The sequence below is a fragment of the Sciurus vulgaris genome, assembly GCF_902686455.1.
Source record: "Sciurus vulgaris genome assembly, chromosome: 13".
NCBI lineage: Eukaryota > Metazoa > Chordata > Mammalia > Rodentia > Sciuridae > Sciurus > Sciurus vulgaris.
In genome coordinates, this window is record NC_136474.1 from 60,436,079 (window position 1) to 60,462,473 (window position 26,395).

General features: G+C 38.0%; 1 protein-coding gene across 18 annotated transcripts in view; it reads left to right on the plus strand.

The window, feature by feature from the left end:
• The window catches only part of DTNA (dystrobrevin alpha), a 357,757-nt gene that overhangs the window by 225,322 nt on the left and 106,040 nt on the right, over window positions 1-26,395 (plus strand). For 15 of the 18 annotated variants that reach the window (XM_079108515.1, XM_079108517.1, XM_079108514.1 and 12 more), the window contains 2 exons: window positions 4,255-4,322; window positions 12,292-12,372. In XM_079108515.1, coding sequence (XP_078964641.1) covers window positions 4,256-4,322; window positions 12,292-12,372 — 148 coding nt within the window. In that variant the 5' untranslated portion in view covers window position 4,255. Of the gene's footprint in view, window positions 1-4,230; window positions 4,323-12,291; window positions 12,373-26,395 lie in introns of those variants that run through there. The other 3 variants (XM_079108521.1, XM_079108520.1, XM_079108504.1) reach the window with 2 other exon arrangements.

Consider the following 26,395-nt stretch of genomic DNA (forward strand, 5'->3'; position numbering starts at 1 on the left):
GTCTGGGCATGACAAGTGAGGCTTCCTAGGCTTCATGACTCTGCCTCTCACCGGCATCTCCACGCACGCTTGGACCCAGCAATGCCAAGGACTCCCCCTTCCCAAATGTACCACACCCTTTTTAATGCATCATGCCTTTCTCATGATGTTTTCTTCCTCTACTCTCTTCTATCTGAAAAATTCCTATTCATTCTTTAAAATTATTTTCCAGAATCACCCTGTCGTTGATGTCTCTCTCCGATCTTCCTGGAAATAAACTATGATATCAAAGAATGCTTTCATTATGGCATATATTACACTAAATGCTAAGTATTTACTAGGAAAATGTGTTCTCCTTCTGGACTGGGAGCTTCTTAAGGCAAGAAGTATGTCTTATTAACCTTTGGATCTTGAGAAACCAGCAGAGTGTCTGACAAATGATAGTTACTTTATAAGTATTTCTTAAATGAATGGATGGATTCTTATAAGTGAGAACAACACATGCCCTGTATAATTTGTGGGGTAGAGCTCTAGTAAGGGGCTCATCTACAGGGACTCATCACTTATTTGTCACTGTTAGTTCTTTTCACTCTTTGACATTTGCATAATATTCTAATAATTTCTAAAGTTGTAAGCATCTTGTCTACATAAAGGAGAAAGAAAATTGACCAGATTAGGCCCACAGGTGAGCCATATCCCTTGTGACATAAGTAGTGTCATTACAAATAGTTTATTTTCCTTTCACCTCCTCCAAGAGACTTTGGAAGGAGTTGTTATACCAAAATTCATGAAAAACCAAGGTCCTAGACAATTTCCAGAAGCAAAATTGCCCTCTGTAAAACCACTCATTCCTTCCTGTACTGAAGGTTGCATTCTTTTCTCTTTCTTAATGTAAGAGATGTGGTAATGAGAATGTTGGTCAAGAATGCGTATCTCAATCCACTGACTAAAGACAGATTGGAAATTAAGGAGTCCACAGTAGCACCCTTCCCTCTCTGATTCTTGAGCTCATTTTGTTGAAGAGTCCCCCTACTGAATCAGTTTAAGCTTTGAGCTGCATGCGCCCCTCTTCTTTTCCTATGATAACTATGATCAGTGGTAGTGAGTGAGTGCTCTCCATTGTATCCAACAGCCTGCTTCCCAGGAAACCCTGGGGATAAAACGAGAAGTGTGTTATTTTTTCCTCTTCTATTTATAATCATTCTGTTCCTCCTATTATATCGCACCACTGAGTTCCTTCTTCTTTCCCTCTTAAGGTATACATTTTACTTAGAAGTGAGAATTAAAACCTATTGAATAACCTATTGAATAATGATGGTACTTTTATGAGTTAATTAACCAAAAGAAGAGATGATGAATAGACCAAAAGTTGACATTCATGTAGTTTGCATCTTTTGCAACTTCTATTTCATGAGACATGATTTTGCTTTAAAAGCACATAATCCTACATTATAACAAATGTAAATTAGTTTCTTTCATTTCAAATAATGAATCCTTGAAACTAGTACATTTTGAATTTCACTTTTCATGAGTCAGATTTTAGAAATATAATTGAAAGTCCATTTCATGGAAAGAAAATTTAGTTCTTGTTTTTCTCCCCTCTCCCTTTCCAGTAGTTTTCCTTCGCTTTCATTCATTTAATTAATAAATACTAACTGGTCACCACAGTGGTAGATTGGCTTTTGCTAGGCACTGAGAAGAATTTCAAATTAATGAAGTTATTACCCTTTAAAACTTTACAGAAACACACAAAATTAACTAGGAAAAGAGATGTCACAGCAGTGTAAGTAAATGGTCCAGGCAGAAAGTGTATGAGCTCAGATGCTGGTCTTCAGTTTGCTGATATTCCCAGTAAGAGCCCAGTCTTCCACTGTTTGTGATTTATTTTAATGGTTTTTTTCATCTCATCTCATACCAGCATATGGACAAACACAAGAACACCCACTGGCTCTATCCCCCATCTCTCTTACTGCCTCAACTTCCTTCTGAGCCCTTGAACTAAAAACTGAATGCTAAATCCAGACTATTTTGTGGATGTCAGGTGATTATCTCCCCACTTCCTATGGAGTAAAGGAGATGGGGTGATATGTATCAGGAAAGGAACTTTCTTGCCACATCTCTATTTGTCAGCTCTACTTGCATATTTAAAATCTTTTAAGAAGAAAGATTTGACCATGTTCAGCAGTGAGTTGTTACCAAATTAAAGAAGGTCATTAGTAACTCTCCTCCTTTCCAGTTTCTAACTAGGCTGGTTATATTATTTAACCTGTTATGAATGTATATAGATTCTTCCCTTGATTCTATAAATAAAGGCTGCTCCAGGTCTATCTTACTCTTCTTTGCAGTTGATGTATCCTTCAGTTGTAGAAGTAACAAATGAGGCTATATAATCAGTTTAACCAACATCATTTTGTCAGTCAGCCTTCTATCACTGTGACCAAAATACTTGACAAGAACAAGTTAGAGGAGTTTCAAAGGTTCAGCCCATAGTCAGCCCACTCCATAGCTATGGGCCCAAGGCAAGGCAGAAAATCATGGTGGAAAGGCATGGCAGAGGAAATCTGCTCCACTTATGGAAGCCAGGAAGCAGAGAAAGAGAAAAGAGGCAGGGACAATATATAACTCCCAAGGGCATGCCCCCAGAGATCTACTTCCTCCAACCACTCCCTACCTGCCTACAGTTACCACCCAGTACAGTCAGCCTGCAAATTATTAATCCATCAAGTGTATTGATCCACTGATTAGGTTTCAGCTCTAGTCATCTAATCATTTCATCTGTATTTCTGTATTTTCTATCCCACGGGCTTATTGGGGGACACCTCATATGTAAACTATAAAAATAATTTTTATACTAATTATTTTCCTCTCAGGTAAGACTTTATATAAACAGTCCCTTAACTTCTGAGAAGATTTCTGTTAAATGCAGCTGCAGGAAGTCAACCTCTCTCATCTTCACATCTTTCTTTTCCACTTCTATGATTGCCATCAGCTCCTTGTGTTTTAACTGCTTTTGTGCTCTTGTATCTCTTCCAGTACCTTATGAGCACCTTGAGGGCAGAAATTGTGACTTGATACCTGTGGTATGCCCAAAGGTTAGCACAGTTCTTGGAGTACAGAAGGATGGAACCAAGATTTGTTGAGTGAAAAGCATTGTGCACCCTATGAAGGTTCAGGGGAAAGTCACCAAATCCAGCCAGAAATTGACCTGGGAAACATTTCAGAGAACCTGAGATCTGAAGGCAGTCCAGGCACAAAAAGAGGATGCATGAAGACCTAGATTTGAGAAAGAATAAGACACATCAAAAATCAGGCAAAAGGATGTGTGCAGTTCTGCCTTATGTTAACCATGCCTGAGAATCAAAACAGAAGTCATAGTGCTATACATACATGTGCATATGAACATGCATTTATGAGAGAAGAAACTTGAGTCTTTAATAGTTTTATTAGATATAATAAAGAAATCAAGTTCGTCAACCCACAATACCCTTGAGTTTTAGCCCAAAGACTACTACACAACTAAACATTTCCATTAACTTTCTCTTAACTTTCCTTTTCCTCAAGCTAATGTTTAATTTGTTACATCTTTTCTTATTCTGTTTTAACTTTTAACATTTTAATAGAATTTTAAAATCATTCTACAGCAGACATGGTATGGTTAAGGACAGAGAGGCAAACCCAGCCACTTTATTTGAAATTATTATGTGCAGGAAAGCTGTCACCTGTTGCAAACACCCAACTTGGAGATGAGCATTAGAAAGTTCCCTGTTTCTAAGTTGAGGGTGTGAGTGCACTAGGAACAGTGGCAGAAGAATGAGGTGCAAGTTATTATGTTGGTCTTGGAGTCCAAAGGTATATGCTCTTCATTCACCGAGTCCATGAGACCCTTGGTCTCATTAGCTGTTGAATGGGAACTAACAAATCTGCTCAGTAGCCTTGGTAGATACTCCCAGAATTGAAGGAGACACTATACTTTAAATGAATCACCTAACAGATGGTATATGGTTGTATTTAGTTAGAGCATAAGGTCATCTGCTGTTGTAGTAATTTTTATGTTAGGAAATAAAAATTTTATACCTCCTTCAGCAAAACTACAAAAACATTACATAAGGAAAAATTGTACAACAATTTAGATTAGCGAAAGTATTTACTTTGTAAATCTGCAATTTTAAAAGAGTTTTTCTCTGTGGCACAAATGCAGCAAATGTGTTACATACAAATGGCTGTTTGCCTTATTAGTATGAGGATAATGCACATTGTAACAATTTTGTCTCATAGAATGATTGAAGATAGTGGGAAAAGAGGAAATACCATGGCAGAAAGAAGACAGCTGTTTGCAGAGATGAGTAAGTATGGAACTCTTAAGGAACTCCCTACGGTTTTCATTGAATATTCATGGGAAGGCTAGAAATAACTAACTACTGAATCCTTATGGCATTTGTACTTTTCCTTCAAATTTAGGAAAAATGCATAAAGCATACACTTGACCATTTTGGCTCTTATTAGGGTAAGAGTTAAAGTAGTCAGTGATTCATTATAATTTCTTACTGAACTCTATATATTTACATTTTAAAAAAATAGGGACCTTATATATTTATATTCACACACATACCCTGAGACACCTGGTAAACACTGCTTAGTACAGACATTGATTCTGTGCATTAAACTTTGAAGTCTGTGCTCCTCTTCCTGCACCATTACAGTGGCTGGCATAGAGGGGACACTAGATAAATTATCAAATGAATTCTTTAATGTCTTCCCTGCAAAATAACATCATATTGTCATATGAGAAAGAAGAGTTAGATAAAAATACTGGGTCAAACTATAAACTATCATTCAGACCCCATGTGGAGAGGGAGATCTTGTCCTACATACCAGTTCTCTTAAAGTACACAGGATGACAAAAGATGAAGGGAGCTTGGAGGTGACCTGCTTTACAAGGGAAACCAAACCAAGATTGTATTTACTGACTCCAGTGCTGAACCTACAAAATAAAGGCTATTGGTTTTTATGGTGTAATTGGTATGGTCTCCTTTATAGAACGTATTTCTTATTCATGAAGAAGAACAACTTGACATTAGAGGGAAAACAGAGGTCTCAAATTAAATATTACAAAGAAAAAAAACTGTGATTCTCTTATTGGTTTTTTTCTGTTTTTGTTTATTTGTTTATTTTACCTCTCCCTCCTGTATAAAGAGTGAGAACAAGAAAAGTGAGTTGTGAACCTTCTTCCCTGAGAAGACAGTTGGAATAAATTAGGTTTCTATGGAAGATTGGAAGTGATTGGCAAGAATGAGCATCAGAGTAGATAAAGGAAAGTCCTAGATAATAAGATTCAGATTTTCTTTTTATCATTTCTCAATAAATCAGAGGAACCAAGACTCTGTTAGAACTAACAAAGAGGAAAGAAAATTAAAATTGACAGAGGGAATCTCAATCATGTGCCTTGCCTTTTTCACTTTCAGAGATGAATATAAAGTCTGAGAATTTCAGTCAAGATCTTCCAAAATAATTTTATCTAGTGTCTTGTGGTTTTTATCTAGACCTTTTATGGTACCAGAATCTTTGCTTCTAACATGTCCAGACACCTGGAATTGCAATCTTTTTTATAGATACAAATTTAACAGACCAGAAACCCAGTTACTACCTCCCAAAATCTTAGACCAGAGGAATAAGTTTTAGTGATCTACTGCACTACACGGTGACTACAGTTAATAGTAATGTACTGCATATTTCAAAATTGCCAAATGAACAGATTTTTAACATTCTTCCCACAGAAATATACATCAGTGAGGAGTTGGACATGTTAATTAGTTTGAATAAATCTTTCTACATTGTATATAGAGATTGAAATATCACATTATACCTCATAAATGTGCATAATTATTATTTGTCAATTAGAAGTAAATAAATAAATTTTTAGAAAAGAGAATATATTGTGTATTTGGAAAGTCAAAATACAGAGAGAGAAAGAAAAAAAACAATACATGTGGGTGGGGAAGAACCTATTTGCCACTTCCCAAATAAATAAAATCCAGAGGAGCACAAGCATCAAAACAGACAAGAGGACATAGTAGAGAAATGTCCTGTCAGATACAGAAAAAATAAGTAATTTTTACTATAGGAAGGTAATAAAATCTGGTAGAAATTTTTGAACTTATTTTGTAACACTAAAGATGATATCAGCTGGCACATCATAAGAATTTTAGAAGTCTGCTTACTTAAATGATTTTGCAAATCCATATACAAATTTAAATGCCTAGTTCATTCTGCACCTGATGCAGTACAAGGCACAAATAGGAGTGGTGCAAATGGCTAGTGACTTAAAATTGTTCAACTAAAGAAAGTTGGACAAAGTTTTTATAGTCACAAAAACGAACAATTCTAAATTTTTTTTTCAAGGGAGAGGGACTTGGGAAAACCATGCATTCAATTCACAAATTTTAACTATCTTTTCTTAGAAAGTTCTCAGACTGTCAGGAGAGTTTAGTAAATAGTTTTATAAGTTATCTTAATTAATGATAGTATAGATAAACATGCCAAAGAAATATGCATCATTCTTCCCTGGGTGTGCTGACGACTCAGATGTCAGCCCGAGACAGCTAAACATGTCTGACCTTAATCATCCATTAGTTTGAGCAGCAAGTGTAGATCAGCACAATGCACATCCTCAGTCAGTAGGAATCTACTGGATAAAACAATTTACTGCTTCAAAGGGAGGAATAGGTAGACTCTTACAAGATAGGTAGACTCTCTTACAAGAGAATTATACTCTCATTGAAAATGTGTTAAGTGGTTGAAAATATATGGGTGATCCCAGCTCTATCAGCAGGACACCAAAGAAAGAAAAGAAAACTATTGTTGGAGAAGACTGAGACTTAGAAAGTAACTTCTTCCAGAAATCTGTAATGCCTAGACAGGGAGCACAAAAAGAACTAGGTGCTTATAAATTTGGTCAGGGAAGTTTTATCTAGAAATTGTGTTTTACAAACATAATTACCCTAGGTACAAGTATGATTACACAAGTGGTGTGACTCTACTTCGTGTACAACCAGAGAAATGAAAAGTTGTACCCCCATTTGTGTATAATGAATCAAAAATATAAAATAAAATAACAAACAAAAAAAAGGCAGCAAAAGAAAGTGCCAAAGGAATTTTTTACTATTGAAATTATGAATGTGAAAGAAAAAATGCATCAGGCAGAGTTAAATGGGGGGAAGGACTTTATTCAAGACTCTCACAATAGGAGAGAAAGATCAACCTCAATTCCCCTGGAGGAGAGTTTTTGAACCCCAGGGTGCCTAATGGAAAATAACCAGAGGACTAGGTGGGAGGCTGGTCAATGTGCTTAGGCCTGCCATACATGTTTGCTAATTGTCCAGGGGAACAGTTAGAGTCTTCCCCCGCTGCAGAGACTGGGAGATAGGGGCATGATCTCCTTCAATAACTATCAAAGGACTGGATCCCAGGTCCTTGAGAAAGTCATCCCTGGGTTGTAAAGCTGGCAAGAGACTGGGAAATTTACATCTCACAGAAGCCCAGTAGAAATTTATAACGGGCAGTTTTCCAAACCCGAACGCTCTGAACAAAGGGAGACCAAAGGCCTAGAGGCAGGAAGAAGTCTGTCTAAAGTTAGGTAGGTGGCAGGGAATGTCAAGGCTGCCTTATAAAGGCAGAGCAATAATCGATAGGGAGAATAATTGATAAGAAGGTCTGGCAAATCTAGGAGATTGCAGCACATATGCATTAAACATTTACTCTGAGCTCATTACCACTAGCAATAGAAGCAGGAAGAAACAGCAAAGAAATGCAATTAAGACTAGTACAGACATACAAGTACAGAAAGTCTAGCCTCATGCAAAAAACCTAGGTGGCTACCTACTTTGAAAAGTATCTTGGGAGAGTTGTAGTAAACTCAAAATTCTCTTTGTTATAATGCCCTGTTTATCAGGTTACTTAGTGTCTTGGATTACAACAGAAAAAAAAAAAAAAATTCTGGTTAAATGTAAACTTCATCCTTACCTTGACCTTTCAGCCAACAACTTACTTGATCTGCTCAAACAGGTTTATCAAACTGGCCTTTAGTGGAATAACTTGTTTGTTTTAGAATGAAATTCTCCTGGGCACGTTTCCTCTGCTTCATGTGACAATTACATGCCTACACACACTCTCAATGTCATTCACTATTGCAAACTTCTTTTTGGGACACACCCTGGGCATGTATCTTCCCATCCATTCACCCTAGAGGCTGAATTTGCTTGTGTTTGCTTGGAGGCCAGGGGGCCCAGGTTGGGTAGGTTTTAATGGAAGACAAGCAAACACCATTTGAGAACCTAGAAGTCTGCCTATCAAGATGAAAAATGCCTCAAGGAGAGGGCAGAGCCACCACTGGCCTCCACGTGAAGGAGGGAACTGAAATTGCAAAAGGTAAACATGGGCTCTCGGGAAACACTGCTGAGTTGTTTAAAGGCAGACAGAATGGTGGCAGGGGCACAGTTGGTAAGGAAGCTGGGGCATGCTCCAAAATGTACACTGTGAGTTCTAGGAACACTAATTTAAAAAATCCAGAAAAATGACATGAAAGATCCCACCACCACAGGCCATGGTGGATGGTGGACACTGTGACCATTTTCACTTGCCTTTGCATTTCTCCTGCTCCTTATTCTCCAAGAGGTAAACACCATGGATCACCATTCTGTCTTCTGTCACTACCCTCACCTGGTCTCCTGCTTTTTCTGATCACTCTACTGCTCTGTTTTGTGTCTTAGTACCCAACAGACCCTGAAGTCAGTTTTGTTCTTGGCCAGTTCTCTCTACCTACGATTTTTCTCCCTCCCAAGTTATTCTATTTGTTGCTGCAACTCTCAAGTGTTCAGAGTCCTTCCAAGCCACCTCTTGTATTCCCATGAAGCAGCTTACCCAGAACAGTCAGCATGTAGACCCGACATCCCTTCCGGCCTTGCCTTCTTGCTGTTCACTGACAAAGTAGCTTGAGGTGAGCTCATCATTGACTCCAGTAATAGTTCCCACCACAAAAAAGCCAATGCCCTGCCAAGGCTGCTGCCTTCCAGTGTTTGTAAAGCCACATAGTCTCTGAACAACTATACAACAGCTGAGCACTGTTGAGAAATGGGAAGGAAGTTTCAGTTCCCAATTTGTGCCTCATTCTGTCATCTAGAATGTGTACTTGTGCACAGAGTCTTCTCTTGGGAAAATATCCCCAGTCTTGGCCCAGTCAAGACACACTGCCTACTGGATACCTCCCCCGAAACATTCTATGAACAACTCAATCTCTGTATACCCAAAAACTGAACTCTTCATCTTCTGCTGACTACAAACCTGTTCCTCCCTGTTTGCACCTGAGCTCAGTGAGAGACAGGCCATCCCTCTGAGTTGCCTAAGGTTGAAATCCAAGCATCACCCTTGACCTATGAACTCCCTTAATCTCCCCCTCCAATCCCCGCCCCCACTCCTCACATAAACACACACACGTATGCATTCGGTCAGTCATCAAGTATGGTAGAGTTCAGACACAGAGTTTCTAGGCTCCATAATTCTGCAAATTTTTAAAATGAATGAGATATTTAAAAACTGAAGTGACTATATAGAAATTTTATAATGAAGGCAAAACACATAAGGTGTGTGGAAACATTTAGTGTGTCATGAAGCTAAAGTCAAAAGTTAGGTAAAGCTGCTTGGTTGGTAGGGTGGGTAAGCTGGTTTCATAGATGAATTGGGGAAAAAAGTAGGAGGAAGGAAATAAGTAAGAGAGGGAGGGACAGAAGTACGGAAGGACAGGAGAGAGGATCATGAGAAGATGGATGAGGAAAAGTAGGAGTTACAGCTGGCAACTGAACAGACACAATTTCTTACCTATATCTTTGATCGTCTTTATCACTTTTTTTCAACTATGACTTGAGTAGAAGAGGTTTGAGGAGATGGTGCAAAAACATCAAGTTTCCCTAAATAAATGCACTTTAAATTTTTTATTGTGAAAAATTTCAAATATACACAGCTATAGAGAAAGTACTATTCATCTCTACCCTTAATTATTTATCCCAAGCCCCCACTGTGTACTCGTATGAAACAAATCTAAGAAATAATTTAAATGAGTTGAATTTCCAGGTTTTCAAAAATCATATCCAAGTGACATTATAAGAAAAAAACAATTACTATCTATTATCTTGAAGACATTGCTAAAAGTTAAAAGAAAAGTGACGGGAAAATGCTATCTTCATTTTTTATTCAAAAGGAAGAACACAGATTCTTTAGACTCTCTAGTATGAAGTTGATGTAGCTTTCATTATAACACAGATTTTTCATTTCATGGACAAAAGGTAGTAGTAATCTTAAACATTGTAACATGTTAAAAACAAAGATTCCTCTACTGACTTCATTCCCTTATTAATTTATTTAAATTCTATCCTTTTAATGAAAGAATTAAACCAATTAATTTCCTCTCTTATTAAGGTCACCAGGCTGGTAGATGAGGAAAACACCATCAAATAAAAATTAACCTTAATTTCAGCAAGGTAATGACAAAGGCTCTTAGGTTGTGTATGTGTTGGACTAGTGAGGTCTGGGTCACCACACAATTAGGTAAATTGACAGGTGGTGTGGTGTCTGTGTCCAGAGGAGTAATTCATAAGTCAGTCAAGTTGGAGGAAGGCAGGCTTCTACAGTATGATGACCCTGCTCGGGTCCTGGTTTTTAATCAATGACTTGGATGAGGACACAGAAGATATGCAAGTCATTCCAAGGTAGACTTTGGGTTTATAGAAAAGACCACACATGGAGAAATAAATTAAGTTCATGATTTATTGAGGCAATGAAAAAAATTCATTTTAAGCAAGGCGAATAAGCAGAGCCAAAGTCCATGCAAGACATCTCAGTTTCTTTGGGTCACAATATTCAACATGGATCCTGTGGTAGCATTTGCATTGTATGTGCAAGTTAGTATCTGCTATATCTAAACAGCTAAATTGTGTTGCTCACCATGTCCTTTCAGGAGTTACATCATCAGCCAAAAAGAACATACCCAGATGGGAAACATTTACATACATATAGGCCCCTTTTGGACCCTGGAACAAAACATACTATCTTAAGTCTGCATAGTGGAAGAGTAGGAGGGGGCAGTCAGCGCACTCCTGTCCCTCAGCATCATCTCTATGTCTCTCTTTACCACATCCTATAGAGATGCATCTCTGCCACATTCCCCCAGGACCTCTAGCAGAGACACCAGGATTACTGTTCTCCAGAGATAAGGTTTTGCTGGAACTAAGAAACTTTGCTGTGTGCTGCCTCAGTCTTTGTATACTATCGGGGCTTGAATCATTATCCTTGAAGAACTTATACAAGTAGTCTGTGCCCCCTACTGTTTTCTTTTAAAAAATGATTTATAGGTTGAGGCTGTCCTGACTGCTGAGCCAAACTCAGCATCAATAAAAGCCCATCCGCATGCAGTGGGAAAGGCAGATTGAGTGTTCAGGCATTTGTGACAGTCTGTCTGTCCCTGGTTATCTGTCATCTTAGTGAACAGAAACCTATCAGATTTACAGAGGACAAGAAACTGGTGAGGATCTTTGATATGCCAGTGACAAAATCAGAAATTTGAAATATATCAGAAAAGTTAGAAACATGAACTGAAAATTAAAATAAGGTAACCAAATAAATACAGTCCTATCTTAATCCAAAAGTAGAAAATAAGCACGTGATTCTTTAAAACCAGCTTTTCAATTAACTGCTAGCTTAATAAGAACTTAAAAAATTAACCCTGACTCAGTTCATTTATCCTTACAACTATCCTATGAAATAAGTACTGTCATTATCATTATCCCCAACTTTCATATGAGAAAACAGAGGCTTCTAAAAGCAACTGGCTGAGGAATCCACAGAGTAGGAGCTCATTTCACTGTGCAGTCACCTAATAGTAATGTTCTAATAACCAGTAACAGTGCATTTTAAAGTGCATTTATTTTATGATAGTGTCTGATATCATGTAGCTATTTAACTCTAAGTCCCAGCTTGAGCAGATTGCTCTCGGAAGTGATAGACACAACAGGGATGAGGTTGTATTTCTTGGCTCATGAACTTGGTTGACAATCTAGGTTCAACGTTGAATGCATGTGCTCCTTTCCCCTTTGAACCTGAGGACTATGAGACAGAGCTTTCGAGTCTTAAAATAATATTTGTATTCTAATAAAATTAAATTAAAATAAGTGTATGATTATATCTGCAGTTATTTTATTTATAAACATTATAAATTCCTTTCCACACACATGGCATACCATATGTGTACTCTTTCTCCCCCACTAGGGGCTCAAGACCTGGATCGCATCCGACTCTCCACCTACAGAACAGCATGCAAGCTTAGATTTGTTCAGAAGAAATGCAATTGTAAGTATGCCAGTTGTTTGGGCTAATTACCTTTATGAATCCTATAGTTTACATTTGTTACTAAGTTTATTGAAACCAGATTTTCTTGCAAGTATTGATTAAAAAATGTTTACCCAACAATAAAAGGGGCACAATGATACACAAATAGTACAGAGACTGTTCCTAAGTAATTCTGAGGTCTGAATTCTTCTTAATTACTAGTGTATGGAAATGTATGAGATCCTGGAAGTGTGCATCATCCCAACTTTGGACTGGTTTAAGTCTGGACAGAGGTTTTTCCTCTTTTCTGTACCCTTGGTATGCTAAATGCAATGCCATCAAAATGGTTTCCATGAACTTTATAAAACATCAAACATTATATCTTCCTTATGTGTGTATTTCTTTTGTGAGTATTGGAACATGTTTACAAGCTTAGTTCTGATTCTGTAAGATCAGCCCTTTGTACTAGAATATTAACTACATGTACTGACATCAGACAAGAGTGACAGAAGGGAAGCTGCTTAAAGAAACATGGGAACTTGCTTCAGCTTGTTCCCAAATTTTAAAATGTAGGAAATGAGTCAGATCACTGACCACAAGAAGCAGTTTACACTCCCTGCCGGTCATCGCTTCTATCACATTACCATATCCATTTTCTCTTGGAAAAAAATATTGCTTTCTAGTCCATATATATAAACTTATTCTTTCTTCTTCTTTTTTTAAAAAAAAACTGTCTGCTTTTAAAAACTAATAATGGTCTCATTTCTCTAATTAGTATTGGATGAATTCTACAAAGTGAAAGCTGTGATGGTCTCCTGAGTACTTACAGAGAGTTCTCGAATAACTGGCATGGAAATTGGACTCTTGGCGTATGCAGAGACCACCACCTGCAGATTTCTGTCCTGCCAGAATCTCCAGCAGGTGTTTCCCAGGGCCAGGTTTCCAGGCATTCAACTGATCGTGACAGGATGATGGGTAGTGTGCATCTGTTCTTTTAAGGTGCCCAGCTATAGCCTATTCTCCAGCCCCACTGGCTAAGCATGGGGCAGGAGAAGAAGCATATTGCTCTAACATCAGTATGCATTTTGACGCCTCAATCAGTCCCAAAGTAGCAGTGAGAAAAGTGCTAGCTGTTGGAAAGAAACTGGGCTGAATTCGTAGCCCTGTGTTAAAAGCCCTTTCCAGTGTTAGGGGACAAGGAAAATGCTCCCAGAGAAGAAAAGCTGCCCTTCCCCCTCATACTGAACACACGTTAGAACCAGAGGAAGAATCCCGACATTCTCAGGAATGAAAAGTCATGGGATTCTCCCACATTCTGGCCACTTATTAGCACTCCAGTGACTTTCCAAACTGGGGAGGCAGGAAGAGCATGGAGGAGGGGGTTTCTGTCCCCATTAAAGCCTAGCCAAGCAGAGCCTTCCTTAGGCTTCTTTCAACAGAACTAGGGACTTTTTGAAAAAGCTGACAAAACAAAACAAAAAAAAAAAGGAGGAAGAAGAAAAGAAGTGAAAGAAAGAGGGAGAGAGAAGGAGGAACAGAGGGGTTTTAAGGGAGAGGCGGGAACAGCAGGGAAGGAAAGAGACTCACAGGGAGTTGCAGCCCTCCTGCCCACAGTGCAAAGTGCACACACTGTCATCCTTCTGGGGGGATCAAGCAACCCTCCGGCCCTGCCCCATTGCTCCTGCTATCTGAAAAAGGTCCATTCTCATTCTTGCACTTCTCTTTTTTTCTCTCATTATTTTCTGATGTTATCTTTATTCTACATCCAGAATTGTATCTCTGTCACACTGACCTTCTTGGAAAACTGGGCTAAAGAAGGGAGGATGGGGTGTGTGAAAACAGACCCTCCTGGGCAGTGGCCCCTCCCTGTCCATTTGTTCATGTCTTCACTTAGTAGGCATATAAGGAGCTCCTACTATGTGTTTGACACTGTGTTAGGAAGCAGAGAGAGCGCAATGGTGGATAGGAGGTCATCCCTGACTTCCTGTTGCTGCAGGTCTCACTGTATGGATACACTCTTCTGTTGTTTGTTTTTTCCAGTACTGGGGATTGAACCAGGGGCACTCTACCACTGAGCTACATCCGTGGCCATTTTTTTTTTTTTTTTTTTTTTTTTTTTTTTTGAGAGAGGTTCTCACTAAGTTGCCCAGGCTGGCCTTGAACTTGTAATCCTTCTGCCTCAACCTTCTGAGTAGCTGGGATGACAAGCACATGCCACCACACCTGGCTGGGTAATGGACCTTTAAACAGATTTATAATCCCATGTAGAAGTGTCACAACTGGAATATGTATGGACCTGGTGTTTGGGAGCCCTGGCAAGGCAGTGCTTCGATATGAGGGGTAAGAACTCTGGGGAGGACTTTCCTGAAGGAAATCCAGACTGTATCTTAAAGAATTAGCAGATGCTAAGGAAAAAAGTCTTATTTACTTTACAATGTACCTTATAAACATCATTCTTTTTAGGAAAAGAAAATTTGTGTAGATACTACATTCTATACAAACTAGACAAAGTTAAGGCTCACAGAAGAAAAACAAGCATAATTTGATTGCTCTGCTAAAATTAAGCTTCTTTCTAAAGTTGTTTCTACCTTATGCGAAGTGTTAAATACAAGTGTTAAGTATGTTTGCTGAGTTTTCCTTCCTGACAATACATATAACAGTTGTAATGTTCATATTACTTGCAGACTACTAATAAAATTCATCTTGGCTTATTTTAATCCAAGTTGGTAACTTCCTTCTAGAAAGGTAATCAGAAGCAGTGATTTCTTCTTTCTTTTCTTTTTCTTTCTTTCCTTTCCTTTTCTTTCTTTATTTATTTGACAGCATTAGTCAACATTGAATATACATCCCTCTATTAGAGGAAAGTAATTTTAGTCTGCAATCAAACCTAACCCACAACATATTATGGTAACACATAATAGAATTTTACTCTGCAACAAAATAAATAAGATAAAAATTTCAGGTAGTATATTTGTAAGTGCATTTGTGACCAAATGCAATTGGTTTCTGCTTCATAAGTGCAAAGCTGATAAGCACAACCAGGAGATGAAAGAGGGAAGAGAGGTTGATTACTGCAGCAAGTCAGGAGTGCACTGGGGATCATCCAAAAGCAGTGTTTCCCCTAGCCAACAAAGCATGGGGTTTTATTAGGGAAACTCATACATATTCATACAGGCCAGACTTTCATCACATGTAGAGGAGGGAAATTCTTGAGCATCCTCAGTTCAATGCCATGCTTCTTCATATATTACATGTTCCAAAAATGATGGATGGAACACCTCTGGGAACAGAATTTAGTATTATAATGAGCCAAGTTTACTCTAGCTCACCTAAAGACAGGTGACTTATCAATTTGGTCTGGCTCCTTGTAGATTCCTCTGGTAGGCCTTTTCTGAAACAAAAAACAAATTTAGAGGCACACCTACCATCATTTAAAGGGACAAGAGCTTTCATGGGTGATTGTCCCTGAAAGTCCCTCCTAGGGGCTAACAGATTGCTTTACTGGAAACGGTCTTAGTCCCTTTGAGCTGCTATAACAAAAATACCATGAACTGGGTAGTTTATGAGCAAGAGAAATTGATTTATCACAGTTCTGCCAACATCAAGGCACCACTCAATTTGGTACCCGCTGAGGGCTTACTTTCTGATGATGGACTCTTCTTGCTCTGTCCTCCCAGGATGGGGGCAGTGCACCTCTCTGGGGTCTCTTCCATAAGGGCTTTAATCCCAATCAAGAGGGTTCCACTCTCATAATCTAATCACCTCCCTAAAGCCCCTACCTCCTACTACTATCACAATGGGGATTCAATTTCAACATGAATTTAGAATGGAGAGGACACAAACATTCAGACGTAGTGCAAACTCATTGTAGCATATTATTTTTACACAGAAATCAGTGAATCTTAACTGTTTATTTTTAGGTACAGACCTTAGGTAATATTTATTTTGTATATTAACAAAAACTAAGTTTAAAACCTACACAATGGAAGAAAAAAACAAAAACACTGACATTGTAAAGTCATCACCTAGAAAAATAAGTATTGTCTGGATAAAGCATGGAGTGGGTAGGTTTTTAGAAAATTTCTTTTTTGTCTAAATTCAAAGATCATTTTCTGTGATGCAGTTTCTAATGAATACTGAGAATAATGGATTCCCTCCAAACAAGAGGCCAGAGAAGTGTGACCTGTGGAGTAAATGCAACCCAGCACCTCTTTCTGCATAGCCCATGACTTAAGAATATCTTTAAGAGATGGATATTTGCCACTGATTCGATAAAAGGGAATACTAACTTGTAATTCCAATTAAGCAAGATGTTGTCTCTCCCCAAAAAGGAATTTCATCCTTCTCATTAGTATGCTAGCAATGTTTATTACATATTTAATGTCATCAATAAAATGTATAGTTCTTTTACTCTTCTATATATAGCTATATAAAATTTTTGGTTATGTCTCTGAATCCATCAAAAAAAGTTCACCAATCCTGTTATAAAGAAGAGTTGCAGGAACAGCTTCTCTTTTTCAGGCAAAATAGTTTCCATTCTTTCAAGTTTCCTTCATAGGAACAATTTTCGAAATCACTACTTCCCCTAATCATTTTTCTTTATGCCCTGTTATGGCCTCCCTCCACATGACAGAACTAGCAAACTCTCTAATAAAGTAAAAGAATTAATGCCTCTAAAAAATTAGGGGGTGCAAAACTGGCTGTTTTATATTCTAGAAAGAAGAGAACAGAATGGAGAATAGCAAATAGTAGTTCTAATAAACCTTTCTAGTCCACAACTTTCTCTTTAGCTTCCAGATTTTTTGTTTACTTCCACAAAAATAAATACCCATAAATGGTTTGTAAGCATGTGTGAAATGGCAACATCTTGGCCTTTATTTTAAACAAACAACTGCTTCCTACAAGAACATTATTTCTTTGGTCAGCATTGACATGCTTAATGATCCAGGTATCCTGCAATGTCAGCAGACCTTTCTTCAGAAATTACTTTGGAGTCAATGAAACGTAACTTCAAAAGGCAACAAGAAAAATAAATCAGAACTATCTAATCTCTCCTGTTTAATGGTGAAAAGAGAACTCGGGCACAAGGGAATGCTCCATTCCTCGCCCCCAGCTCACATTATAGTCCTATCAGTATAGTCAGTCATATAATTAAAATTTTCTTTAAAAGGAAAAAGGGTGAACAGTCTATACTTGCAGCTGGACTTTCAGAGTTTCACAAAGTATCTTTCCTATAGTAAATCAAACACTTATTAAAAGTGTGCTTCATCATGAAGTCATTCAACTTAGATCATATGCTTTTGTGTATGTTAATGTCTCTAAACTTCCTTTAGGACTTTTTGTGAATCAAAGGATGCAGTTACCTATTTTCCTAAATATTTCTCTATCATTGCAAAATTAATCAGAGTGTCAGCTATCTATTAGGTCCTGAATAAATATTCTTCTGTGAATTAATGAATGTACTTAAGTAGCTTTATTCTTCACCAGGCAAGTGACTAGTCTGGTGCAGTAGAATTCTGGGAATATGTTTTTAGTAGCAAATACTAATATCCCATTAATTTTTCTTCAAGCTAGTATTCCAGTATATTCCTCCTGCTTGCCTCATTATTAAATACATGGATTTGGGGCTGCCTGTATCAGTTTTTTATTGTTGCATAGCCAATTACCACAAATTTAGCATCTTAAAACAGCCAGTGTAACATTTATTATCTCAGCGCTTCTGTGGGGAGAAATCTAATGCAGCATGGCTGGATTCTGGGCTCACCACCACACTGGGCTGAAATCAAAGTGCTGGCTGGGTCTGTGGTTCTCATGTGGGGCTCAGGGTCCTCTTCCAAGTGCACTGGCTGTTGGCAGAGTTCATTTTCTTTACTGGCTGTCCGCTCAGGAGTACATTCAGTTCTTGGAGCTTCCTTCTTGCACTATCAGCCCCCTGGGCCATTCAGAGTGTTAATATTAGCTTCTTCCTCCAGACCAGTTGGGTGTGTTTTGCTGATTTCCCCCTCTATGACCAACAGGTGAAAGGATTTTGCTATTAAAATACTGTGTTTATGTCAGCCTTACCCAGATAATCTCCATATTCTCATGTCATTGAGGGGACCAGGATTAGTGTTTAATTGAATAGCTGGGAGATGATATGTAAAACCACAGAATCAAGAATTGGGGAGGCCCATCTTAGGATCCATCTATCAGATCACCTTGAGCACATAGGTTTTCTGTTTTTCCAGATCATGATGGGTGAAACCTGGAATATAAAGACAGAGGTGAAAGTGGAAAAAAAAGAAAAAGAAAAAGGAAAACATTAGCTAAAGTTAGGGGAAAGAGCAGAAACCTTCTTAGTTAGGGACATAAGTGACAGATGACTAGTCCTTGGAGCACATTTCTCTGTATTATTGCAAATGCTTTGGATACACAATTTTCATTCCTGATGTTAAATCATTCTAGACACTTGTTTAGACTAAAGAAAAGTACACTGCACTAGAATGCTGTGTTTTCAGAAATTCCCTGTGGGGAGGCTAGTGGTGGCAGCAAAGCATAAACAAACCCATTAGTGATACCCATGGAATATGACGGTGGAAAAACTGCTCCTCTTTGGGCACCCTGGGCCTGCGGCAAAATTCTTCCCCTCTATCAGAGCAAACCTCTGGTACAGAAAAGTCATTATTTTAGAGTCCTGGTGATTCTATATAAAGTTAACTGAAGCTGCTTCTTCCCTTGTTTTTATTTAAGATCTTAAAGATTCAATAGTTTTCGTTTCAGAGAATGTTGGAAGTTTTGTCTGCTCAAGCTGCTGCCACAGCACATGTGAACTAAGCCAACACCTGTAGTCTTGTTACTAGGGATCTGGATATAACAGAATATTGTTCCTTTCCCTTTCTTCTGCTTCTGCATTATGCCTGTAAGTTGTGCCAACTGAACACTTATTCATTCCACAAGTTAGGAAAGAACATCATCTTTAAATGCCCTGGTCAGTTGGCAAGAGTGGTACATGCAGAGGAATGCCTGCCAAGCTTCCCTGAGCCTATCTAACAGGTATCAAGGCAAGATTCAATGGCCTTTCCCTTGACCAAGAAAGCCTGAACAGCTGGCCCAGAGCCAGGCAGCAGAGTGAGGAAGGGATCCCACAGAAGCTGTTCTCCCACAGCCTGGCTTCCAGGATCTTGGGACTGTGGGACACACTAAGAGAAAACAAAAGACTCTCAGGGAAGAGTGTCCTCTCCAACCAACCCCACCCATCATTCTACATGGAAATCATTCCTGATGTCACCTTGAATCACTTTTCACTGAGTTCTTGTTAACATTCAATTTTGTTTTAGCAATCATTCATTTACTTATTCACTCAATAAATATGGATCGATCCTTGACTGCACACCAAACCCTATTGTAGACCATGAGGCAGTGGCAGGGAGTGTGAGTGAATGGTGGAGCATTCTCCTATACAAACTTTAAATAAATACATGTTTATTTTAGTACACCTCTTCTGCAATCCTGAAATTTGCATTTCTAATATATTACTCTCACCTGTTGAAAATTAGAGAAAAAGAGGGTTTGAAGTTAGTGATAGAACAGTGAAAAGTTTGTTCAAACAGTCCTTTAAAAGAGCATTTGCTCCCTCAGTTAATGGTACTGAGACCTCTCAAGTTGCCCAAACGATCTGGGAATCATCTTTGAACTCTTCTCCCATTTCAAGTTGAATCAATCCTAAAGACTCATCAGTTATACTTTCTACAAACTCTTTTTAGATGTAGAGAAAACTCATTTTAGATGTAGAGAAAAGTTTCTCTACATCTTTCTGTGATGATAGTAAATACTGACCCAAAACATCTTTACCTGGATTACAGTCTAAGCAAGTGCTCTGCCACTGAGCTATATTCCCAGCTGATGTCAACTACAGTCTGAAATAACCCCAAGATTTCCTATCCCCTGAGTAATCCTGTGCAAAATCGCCAGGACTGTGAATTTAATGGAGTTCACAGTTGACCTTCAAATAGAGAAATTATCTGGGTGGGCCTGAGCTCATCAGATGACCCCTTTTATAGCAGTAAAATTTCTCAGCCAATCAGCAGAAGAGAAAGCCAGAGATTTGAAAGACCAGCAGGATTTGGCATGCCTTTGCTGGCTTGAAGATACAGGGAGCCACATGCTCAATCTCTAGATGTTGAAAGATGCATAGGTCACAGGCAGCAAGGAAATGAAGACCTCAGTCCTACAACCACAAGGAACTGAATTCTACTAACAAAAAGAATAGGCATTTGGAAGCAAATTTTCCCAGAGCCAATAAATTATAACTCAATTCATCCCTTTTGCTCTATGGTTTGTTTTTCTTTTGTCTAAGGTACTTTTTACATTCTAATATACTATGTGCTATGTAATTTACTTAGTTGTTATGTTTATTATGTCTTCCCTAACTCAAAGATAGGGTAAGGGAAAGATTAGTATGTGTCTGGTATACTGATATATATGCAGTACCTGGCACTTAAGTGTTCAATAGATACTTCCTGAGCAAATGAATGGGCCTTTTGAGGCCATTGGGAAGAAGCTTTTGAACAAGTTGGTGATGTCAAAGACAGTATATGGTTCAGTACCTATTAATTCAATGAGTAAAATACCACTGCTAGCCTACTTAATGTATTGTCATTCATGGTATGTTGCAGAAATGAAAAATATTTGTTGACTTCTTCTAGGTTTTACCCCACTGCATGTGCCTCCATTTTCTGGATATTTACATTTTTAATTTAATGTATTCATCCCTTCTCATCTTAGAAACATCTTTAAAGTTTTTCTACTACTTTTCTCACCACTAATGTTTGCAAAAATTTGAGCATCACCCCCATGTTTAGGAGGAAACTGCGGTACCTCTAAGAAGCCCAGGTACTAAATCTGTGACTGGAAATTCATGTGACAAAACCCCTTTCAGAATAAGTGGATTCGTGAGTTTCACAGGGTGGAAGGTTCTAGAAACAGACCGAAATTTTCTTTTCCTGAGTTAAGAGACTTCAGAATTTCACTGAAACTTAAAGGCATTGTTCTAAACCATGATGCATATTAGCCCTTATGGAAGATGGGGAGAGATGAATACATTAAACTCAAAAAAATGTAAATATCCAGAAAACAAACTACTTCACTACCTAAAAAGCAATAGCTAATATATCCAGGCAAAATACTTTCCAAATAAATGTAATAATTCATTATGTGAAGCCTCATGTATAGTGGTACTGACTCCCCTTCACTGTTATTTTAACATAATCTCCTATTTTTCTACCTAAAGATGTCAATTGCTTTTCAAAAATTTGCTTTGAAATATGTAACATAAAATTTGCTGTTTAAACCAATTTAAGGGTTTAATTTAGTTGCACGAAATACACTCAAAATTTTATCCAAGCACTGCCACCATCAATTTCCAGAACTTTTCATCATACCAAACAAAAAATCTATACCTGTAAATCTTTTAAAATCCTGGAGAATGTAATCCTATCAAATTTTCTTTCCAGTGATAGCCACCACACAGACTCAGCTCTGAGATGCAAAATAGGGTACCTGAAAGCCAAGTACATGACTAGGTGATACTAGTAATACTAAAAAAATAAATAAATAAAAAATAATAAAAATTCTTAACCATCAATGACTTAGATTATAAAATAAAAGCTTTTCTGTTGGGGATACATTTTTTAAAATCACTCAGCAAATTAACTCTCCATATTGCCAGTGTCCTGTATATGTTCCATATACAGAATAATAAGCAAAACAGGACAATAAAACCTCACCCTCATGAAGCTTGCATTCTAGCAAATAACACAACAATTTGGGCAGGAATGAGTGCTCTGAGGAAAATAATTCGGGACAGTGAGACTTGTGTCTTAATTGCTGCTCATGTCCTCCACAATGTGCAGCACATGACATACATTAAATCTATATTGATCTGCAGAGGTGTTCATAATGACTTTATGTAAGTAATGACTTTATGCAAGACCTCTTGCATGATTCAGACACAAAGTTTCTCCCTGAGGAACTTGTAGCTAAACCCAATATATATGGTGTACTATTACCACCCTAGAAACAGCTATTTACTAACATATCTAGCTTGTCTCTTTTTCAAATTATTTATTTTATTTATTTTATTTTTTACAGACTGCATTTTGATTCGTTGTACATAAATGGGGTACACCATTTCATTTCTATGGTTGTGCACGATGTAGATTCATACCATTCACGTAATCATACATGTACATAGGGTAATGATGTCTCTCTCATTCCACCATTTTTATACCCCACCTCCCTCTCATTTCTTTCTACATAATCTAAAGTTTCTCCGTTCTTCTCTCACCTCCCACCTCCCCACCCCCATTATATATCATCATCCACTTATCAGGGAAAACATTTGGCCTTTGGTTTTGGGAGATTGGCTTATTTCATTTAGCATGATATTCTCCCAGTTCCATCCATTTATCTGCAAATATTCTTCTTCTTCTGTCATTGGCCTAAACTCATCTTTCATTTAAATTTTTTGTACTTTTTTTTCCAATTATTTTTATTATCAACTTCTTTCCAAAATCTCTGCTTGGCATGATCTGAACAATTTACTTGACCATCATCCAAATGTTAGACAGAAGCAAAAACACTGAGAGTCTGAAACACCCAATAAAAGTTTGTCCCTTTCTTTCCTTTTTAAAGTCCCCCTTCTCAACAGTGCAGCTATAGGAACAGTTAGAGGTCTGTCAGTCATAGCTCTGGTTCTTGAAATTATCATGTGCATTTAAAAGAAAAATTTAACTGAAACATCACAAAAAGAAAAATGCAGTATGAGATCATCTCATTAATTTAGGTTATCCTAGAAAGTTGTATTCCTTAGTGTACAAATTTAGTAATAGGATAAGCTCAAGTTTAGGATGTAATGAATGTATTCTCTTTATTATAAATCTGGATTTTGTGAATATCAAACAGTAGATGCACTCTAAAACTTTGCTGTATAAATTTTTCATAAACTAATACCTAACCTATTAATCCCTTGAGCCAGCCCTCATTTTCTGAAGGAAAGAAAAGTTATTTAATTATGGTGGCTAAAAAAAAATCAAGTATATCCAATACATGTGTATTGGATATATACATATATCCAATACAATACAATACAATACAAGTGTCATGGTATACAGAGTTGCTGTCCTACAGTATCTGTCAAACTTAGATGCAAAAAAAAAACACTGGAACAAAATGAAGCAAGCTTGTTGACCAAGCCTGCGCTGCTGCTAATAATAACAGCACCAGCCTTTTCTTACTTTCTCAGAAAAGAATAAACTTTGACATAAGGTCAAGTGTGAAGCATGTTACTTTTTCATACTCTGCTGAACAAGAGAGTAATATTATACTGTGGAAAAGAATATGTGGAGGAAAATGTATATGGCCAAACGGAATCTGAATCTCCTTTGAACATGGTTGTGATCACATTTTTGTCTCATTACTTATTCTGGGTGGGCTCAACCAGGAATAGACTGAGACTTGATTAGAATCAGTGCTGTAGCCTGTGTTTCCCCCAAAAATAGGCCACAGGCATGACAACACATGTGTCACCAGGCTCCCATGGAAGCATATAATTTGGATGGTGAACCCAGAACAGAACTGGAACAGGGAAAAAGGGGAAATCATAGACAGTACAGGAAATTCTAAGCAACCTTAGGAAATGCACCCCAGAATGCCACCCAGGGAACAAAAGAAGGAGCTCTAACCCATTGCTGTGTCCTGCATTGGCCAACGGTGGCCCACAATAGTTTTGCCCACACACTTCTGGGTTACTCAGTAGGTTCCAGGTTTTCATGCTGAGACATCAGAAGCATGCAGTAAGATCCTGAGGCCAACTACTCTCTGGTTGCAGATGCACCAAGTTGGTCAAAGGCTAAGTGGTACTAGCCACATCTACAGGGACTTAAGCAAGAATATTTAGAAGAGTACGCAGATGGGTCAGTATCACCTACTGCAAACTATGACTTTGACTACTCGAGAGTCCCATCTCTGTTTTCCACTGACATTTTTTAAATTTTTGTTTTATTTTTATATTTTTTACAGACTGCATTTTGATTCATTGTACACAAATGGGGTACATCATTTCATTTCTATGGTTGTGCACCATGTAGATTCATACCATTCACGTAATCATACATGTACATAGGGTAATGATGTCTCTCTCATTTCATGATTTTTCATACCCCCCTCCCTCTCATTTTCTTTCTACATAATCTAAAATTCCTGCATTCTTCTTTCACCCCCACCTCCCCACCCCCATTATCAAGGAGAACATTTGGCCTTTGGTTTTTGGGGATTGACTTATTTCACTTAGCATGATTCTCCCAATTCCATCCATTTATTTGCAAATGCCATAATATTATTCTTCTTTATGGCTGAATAATATTCCATTGTGTATATATACCACAGTTTATCCATTCATAGTCTATTTATAAAGTACAACGTGGTGTTGCAACACTCATATATGTTGTGGGATTGTTAAGACAGGCTAATGAACATTTACATTACCTCAAGTACTTATCATTTCTTTGTGGTGGGAACATTCAAAATCCACTCCGGAATTTGAAAAGCTATCATACATTATTGTTACCTATAGCCATCATGTTGTACAATGTATCATTAGAACTTATTCCATGGCTTTTAAGGACTTTTAAATAGAAAATACACTTCATATTCTTATACTATGTTTATATATCTGTCACTTCACTCAAAATATCTTACTGTACTTACTGATGAATCAGCTAGAGATCTCTTTATCCTAAATGCTAACCCCACTTCCCAAGCAATGCTCTGTGTGCAAGGAAGTTGTGCTGTCAGTATTTTCTGAATTGGTGAATGAAACGCATTAGCTACCCATCTATCATTATTTACTCTCACTGCACAATTAACTACATATTGAAATGGTTAGAAAATGAGTACAGGAAATGTAACACGTCACAGCCAGTTGCTGCTTGCTCACTGCTTCCAATGCCCACGTGTACTTTAACTGTTTTTATGTTGACCACATGGGCATGTGATCCAGGGTCAGTCCTATCAAAAGTTATGAAGGAAAAGTTGAAGAAAGTTGCTCATGATTGACAGCCCTATGGATGTTCTTTCTTTTTGGAATATGGTTTCTGATATCTAGGGTTCTGGCCATCTGTGCAAGTCATAGTGTGTAAAGAATAAGAGGTAAAGTGAAATCCATGCTCAGTGATCATCATGGAGCTTTCTTGGACTATTGAAGCACAGAGAAAGCTTCCAGGGATTATATGTGGTAGCTGGCTTGCAGCAGGTGCTCTACTCCATTCAACAGGCAGGATAGGTCACCCCAGTTTGAACTAGTTATTGTGCAAGGAACTGTGAGGAATCTGAACATGAGCAAAACATATTCTATGTCTTCAAGATGCTTATTATTCAGTTCTGTGGCCCCTCAGCTTATTCCCCACGTATCTTCCAGAGACTGATGAAAGCTGTGGACCCTTTCCCAAAAAATACCCATGAACCTATGTACAACATTTAGTTCATAATTTTAGAGACTTCTTTTCCAAAGCCCAATCATGGGTTGATCTAGAACATTAAGGGGGAAAAAATGTGTCCACCAATGTGGAAAATGCAGAATGTCATAAATGATCTAATAGATATGTGAAGGACTCTGGGCGTGACAAAAGACAGACAGCAGTTTACCTGAGGATATCAGAATGGACTTCCTAGGGGACAGGACACAAGTGTACCACCTTGAAGGATGATAGATTGAACCTACACCTGATGGAGGGAGCAAACTGAGCACAGGCACATGTAAGAAGGCCAAGGCATATTTTGGAATTATAAGAAGTCCCATGTACCTAGAGCCAGGACTCTTGGAAGAAGCTGAAGAATCATGGAAAATGAGACTAAAGATTAGTAAACTGAAGTCCAAACACGAGTTTTCACTCTGAGCATCTTGGATAGGCAATGGAGAATGGGCTGGCCAGAGCTGACCCTCAAATTTCTTAAGATAAGTAACAGGGATAAGACTGGAGATGATTAGGAGACCCGTTCCAACTAGGTT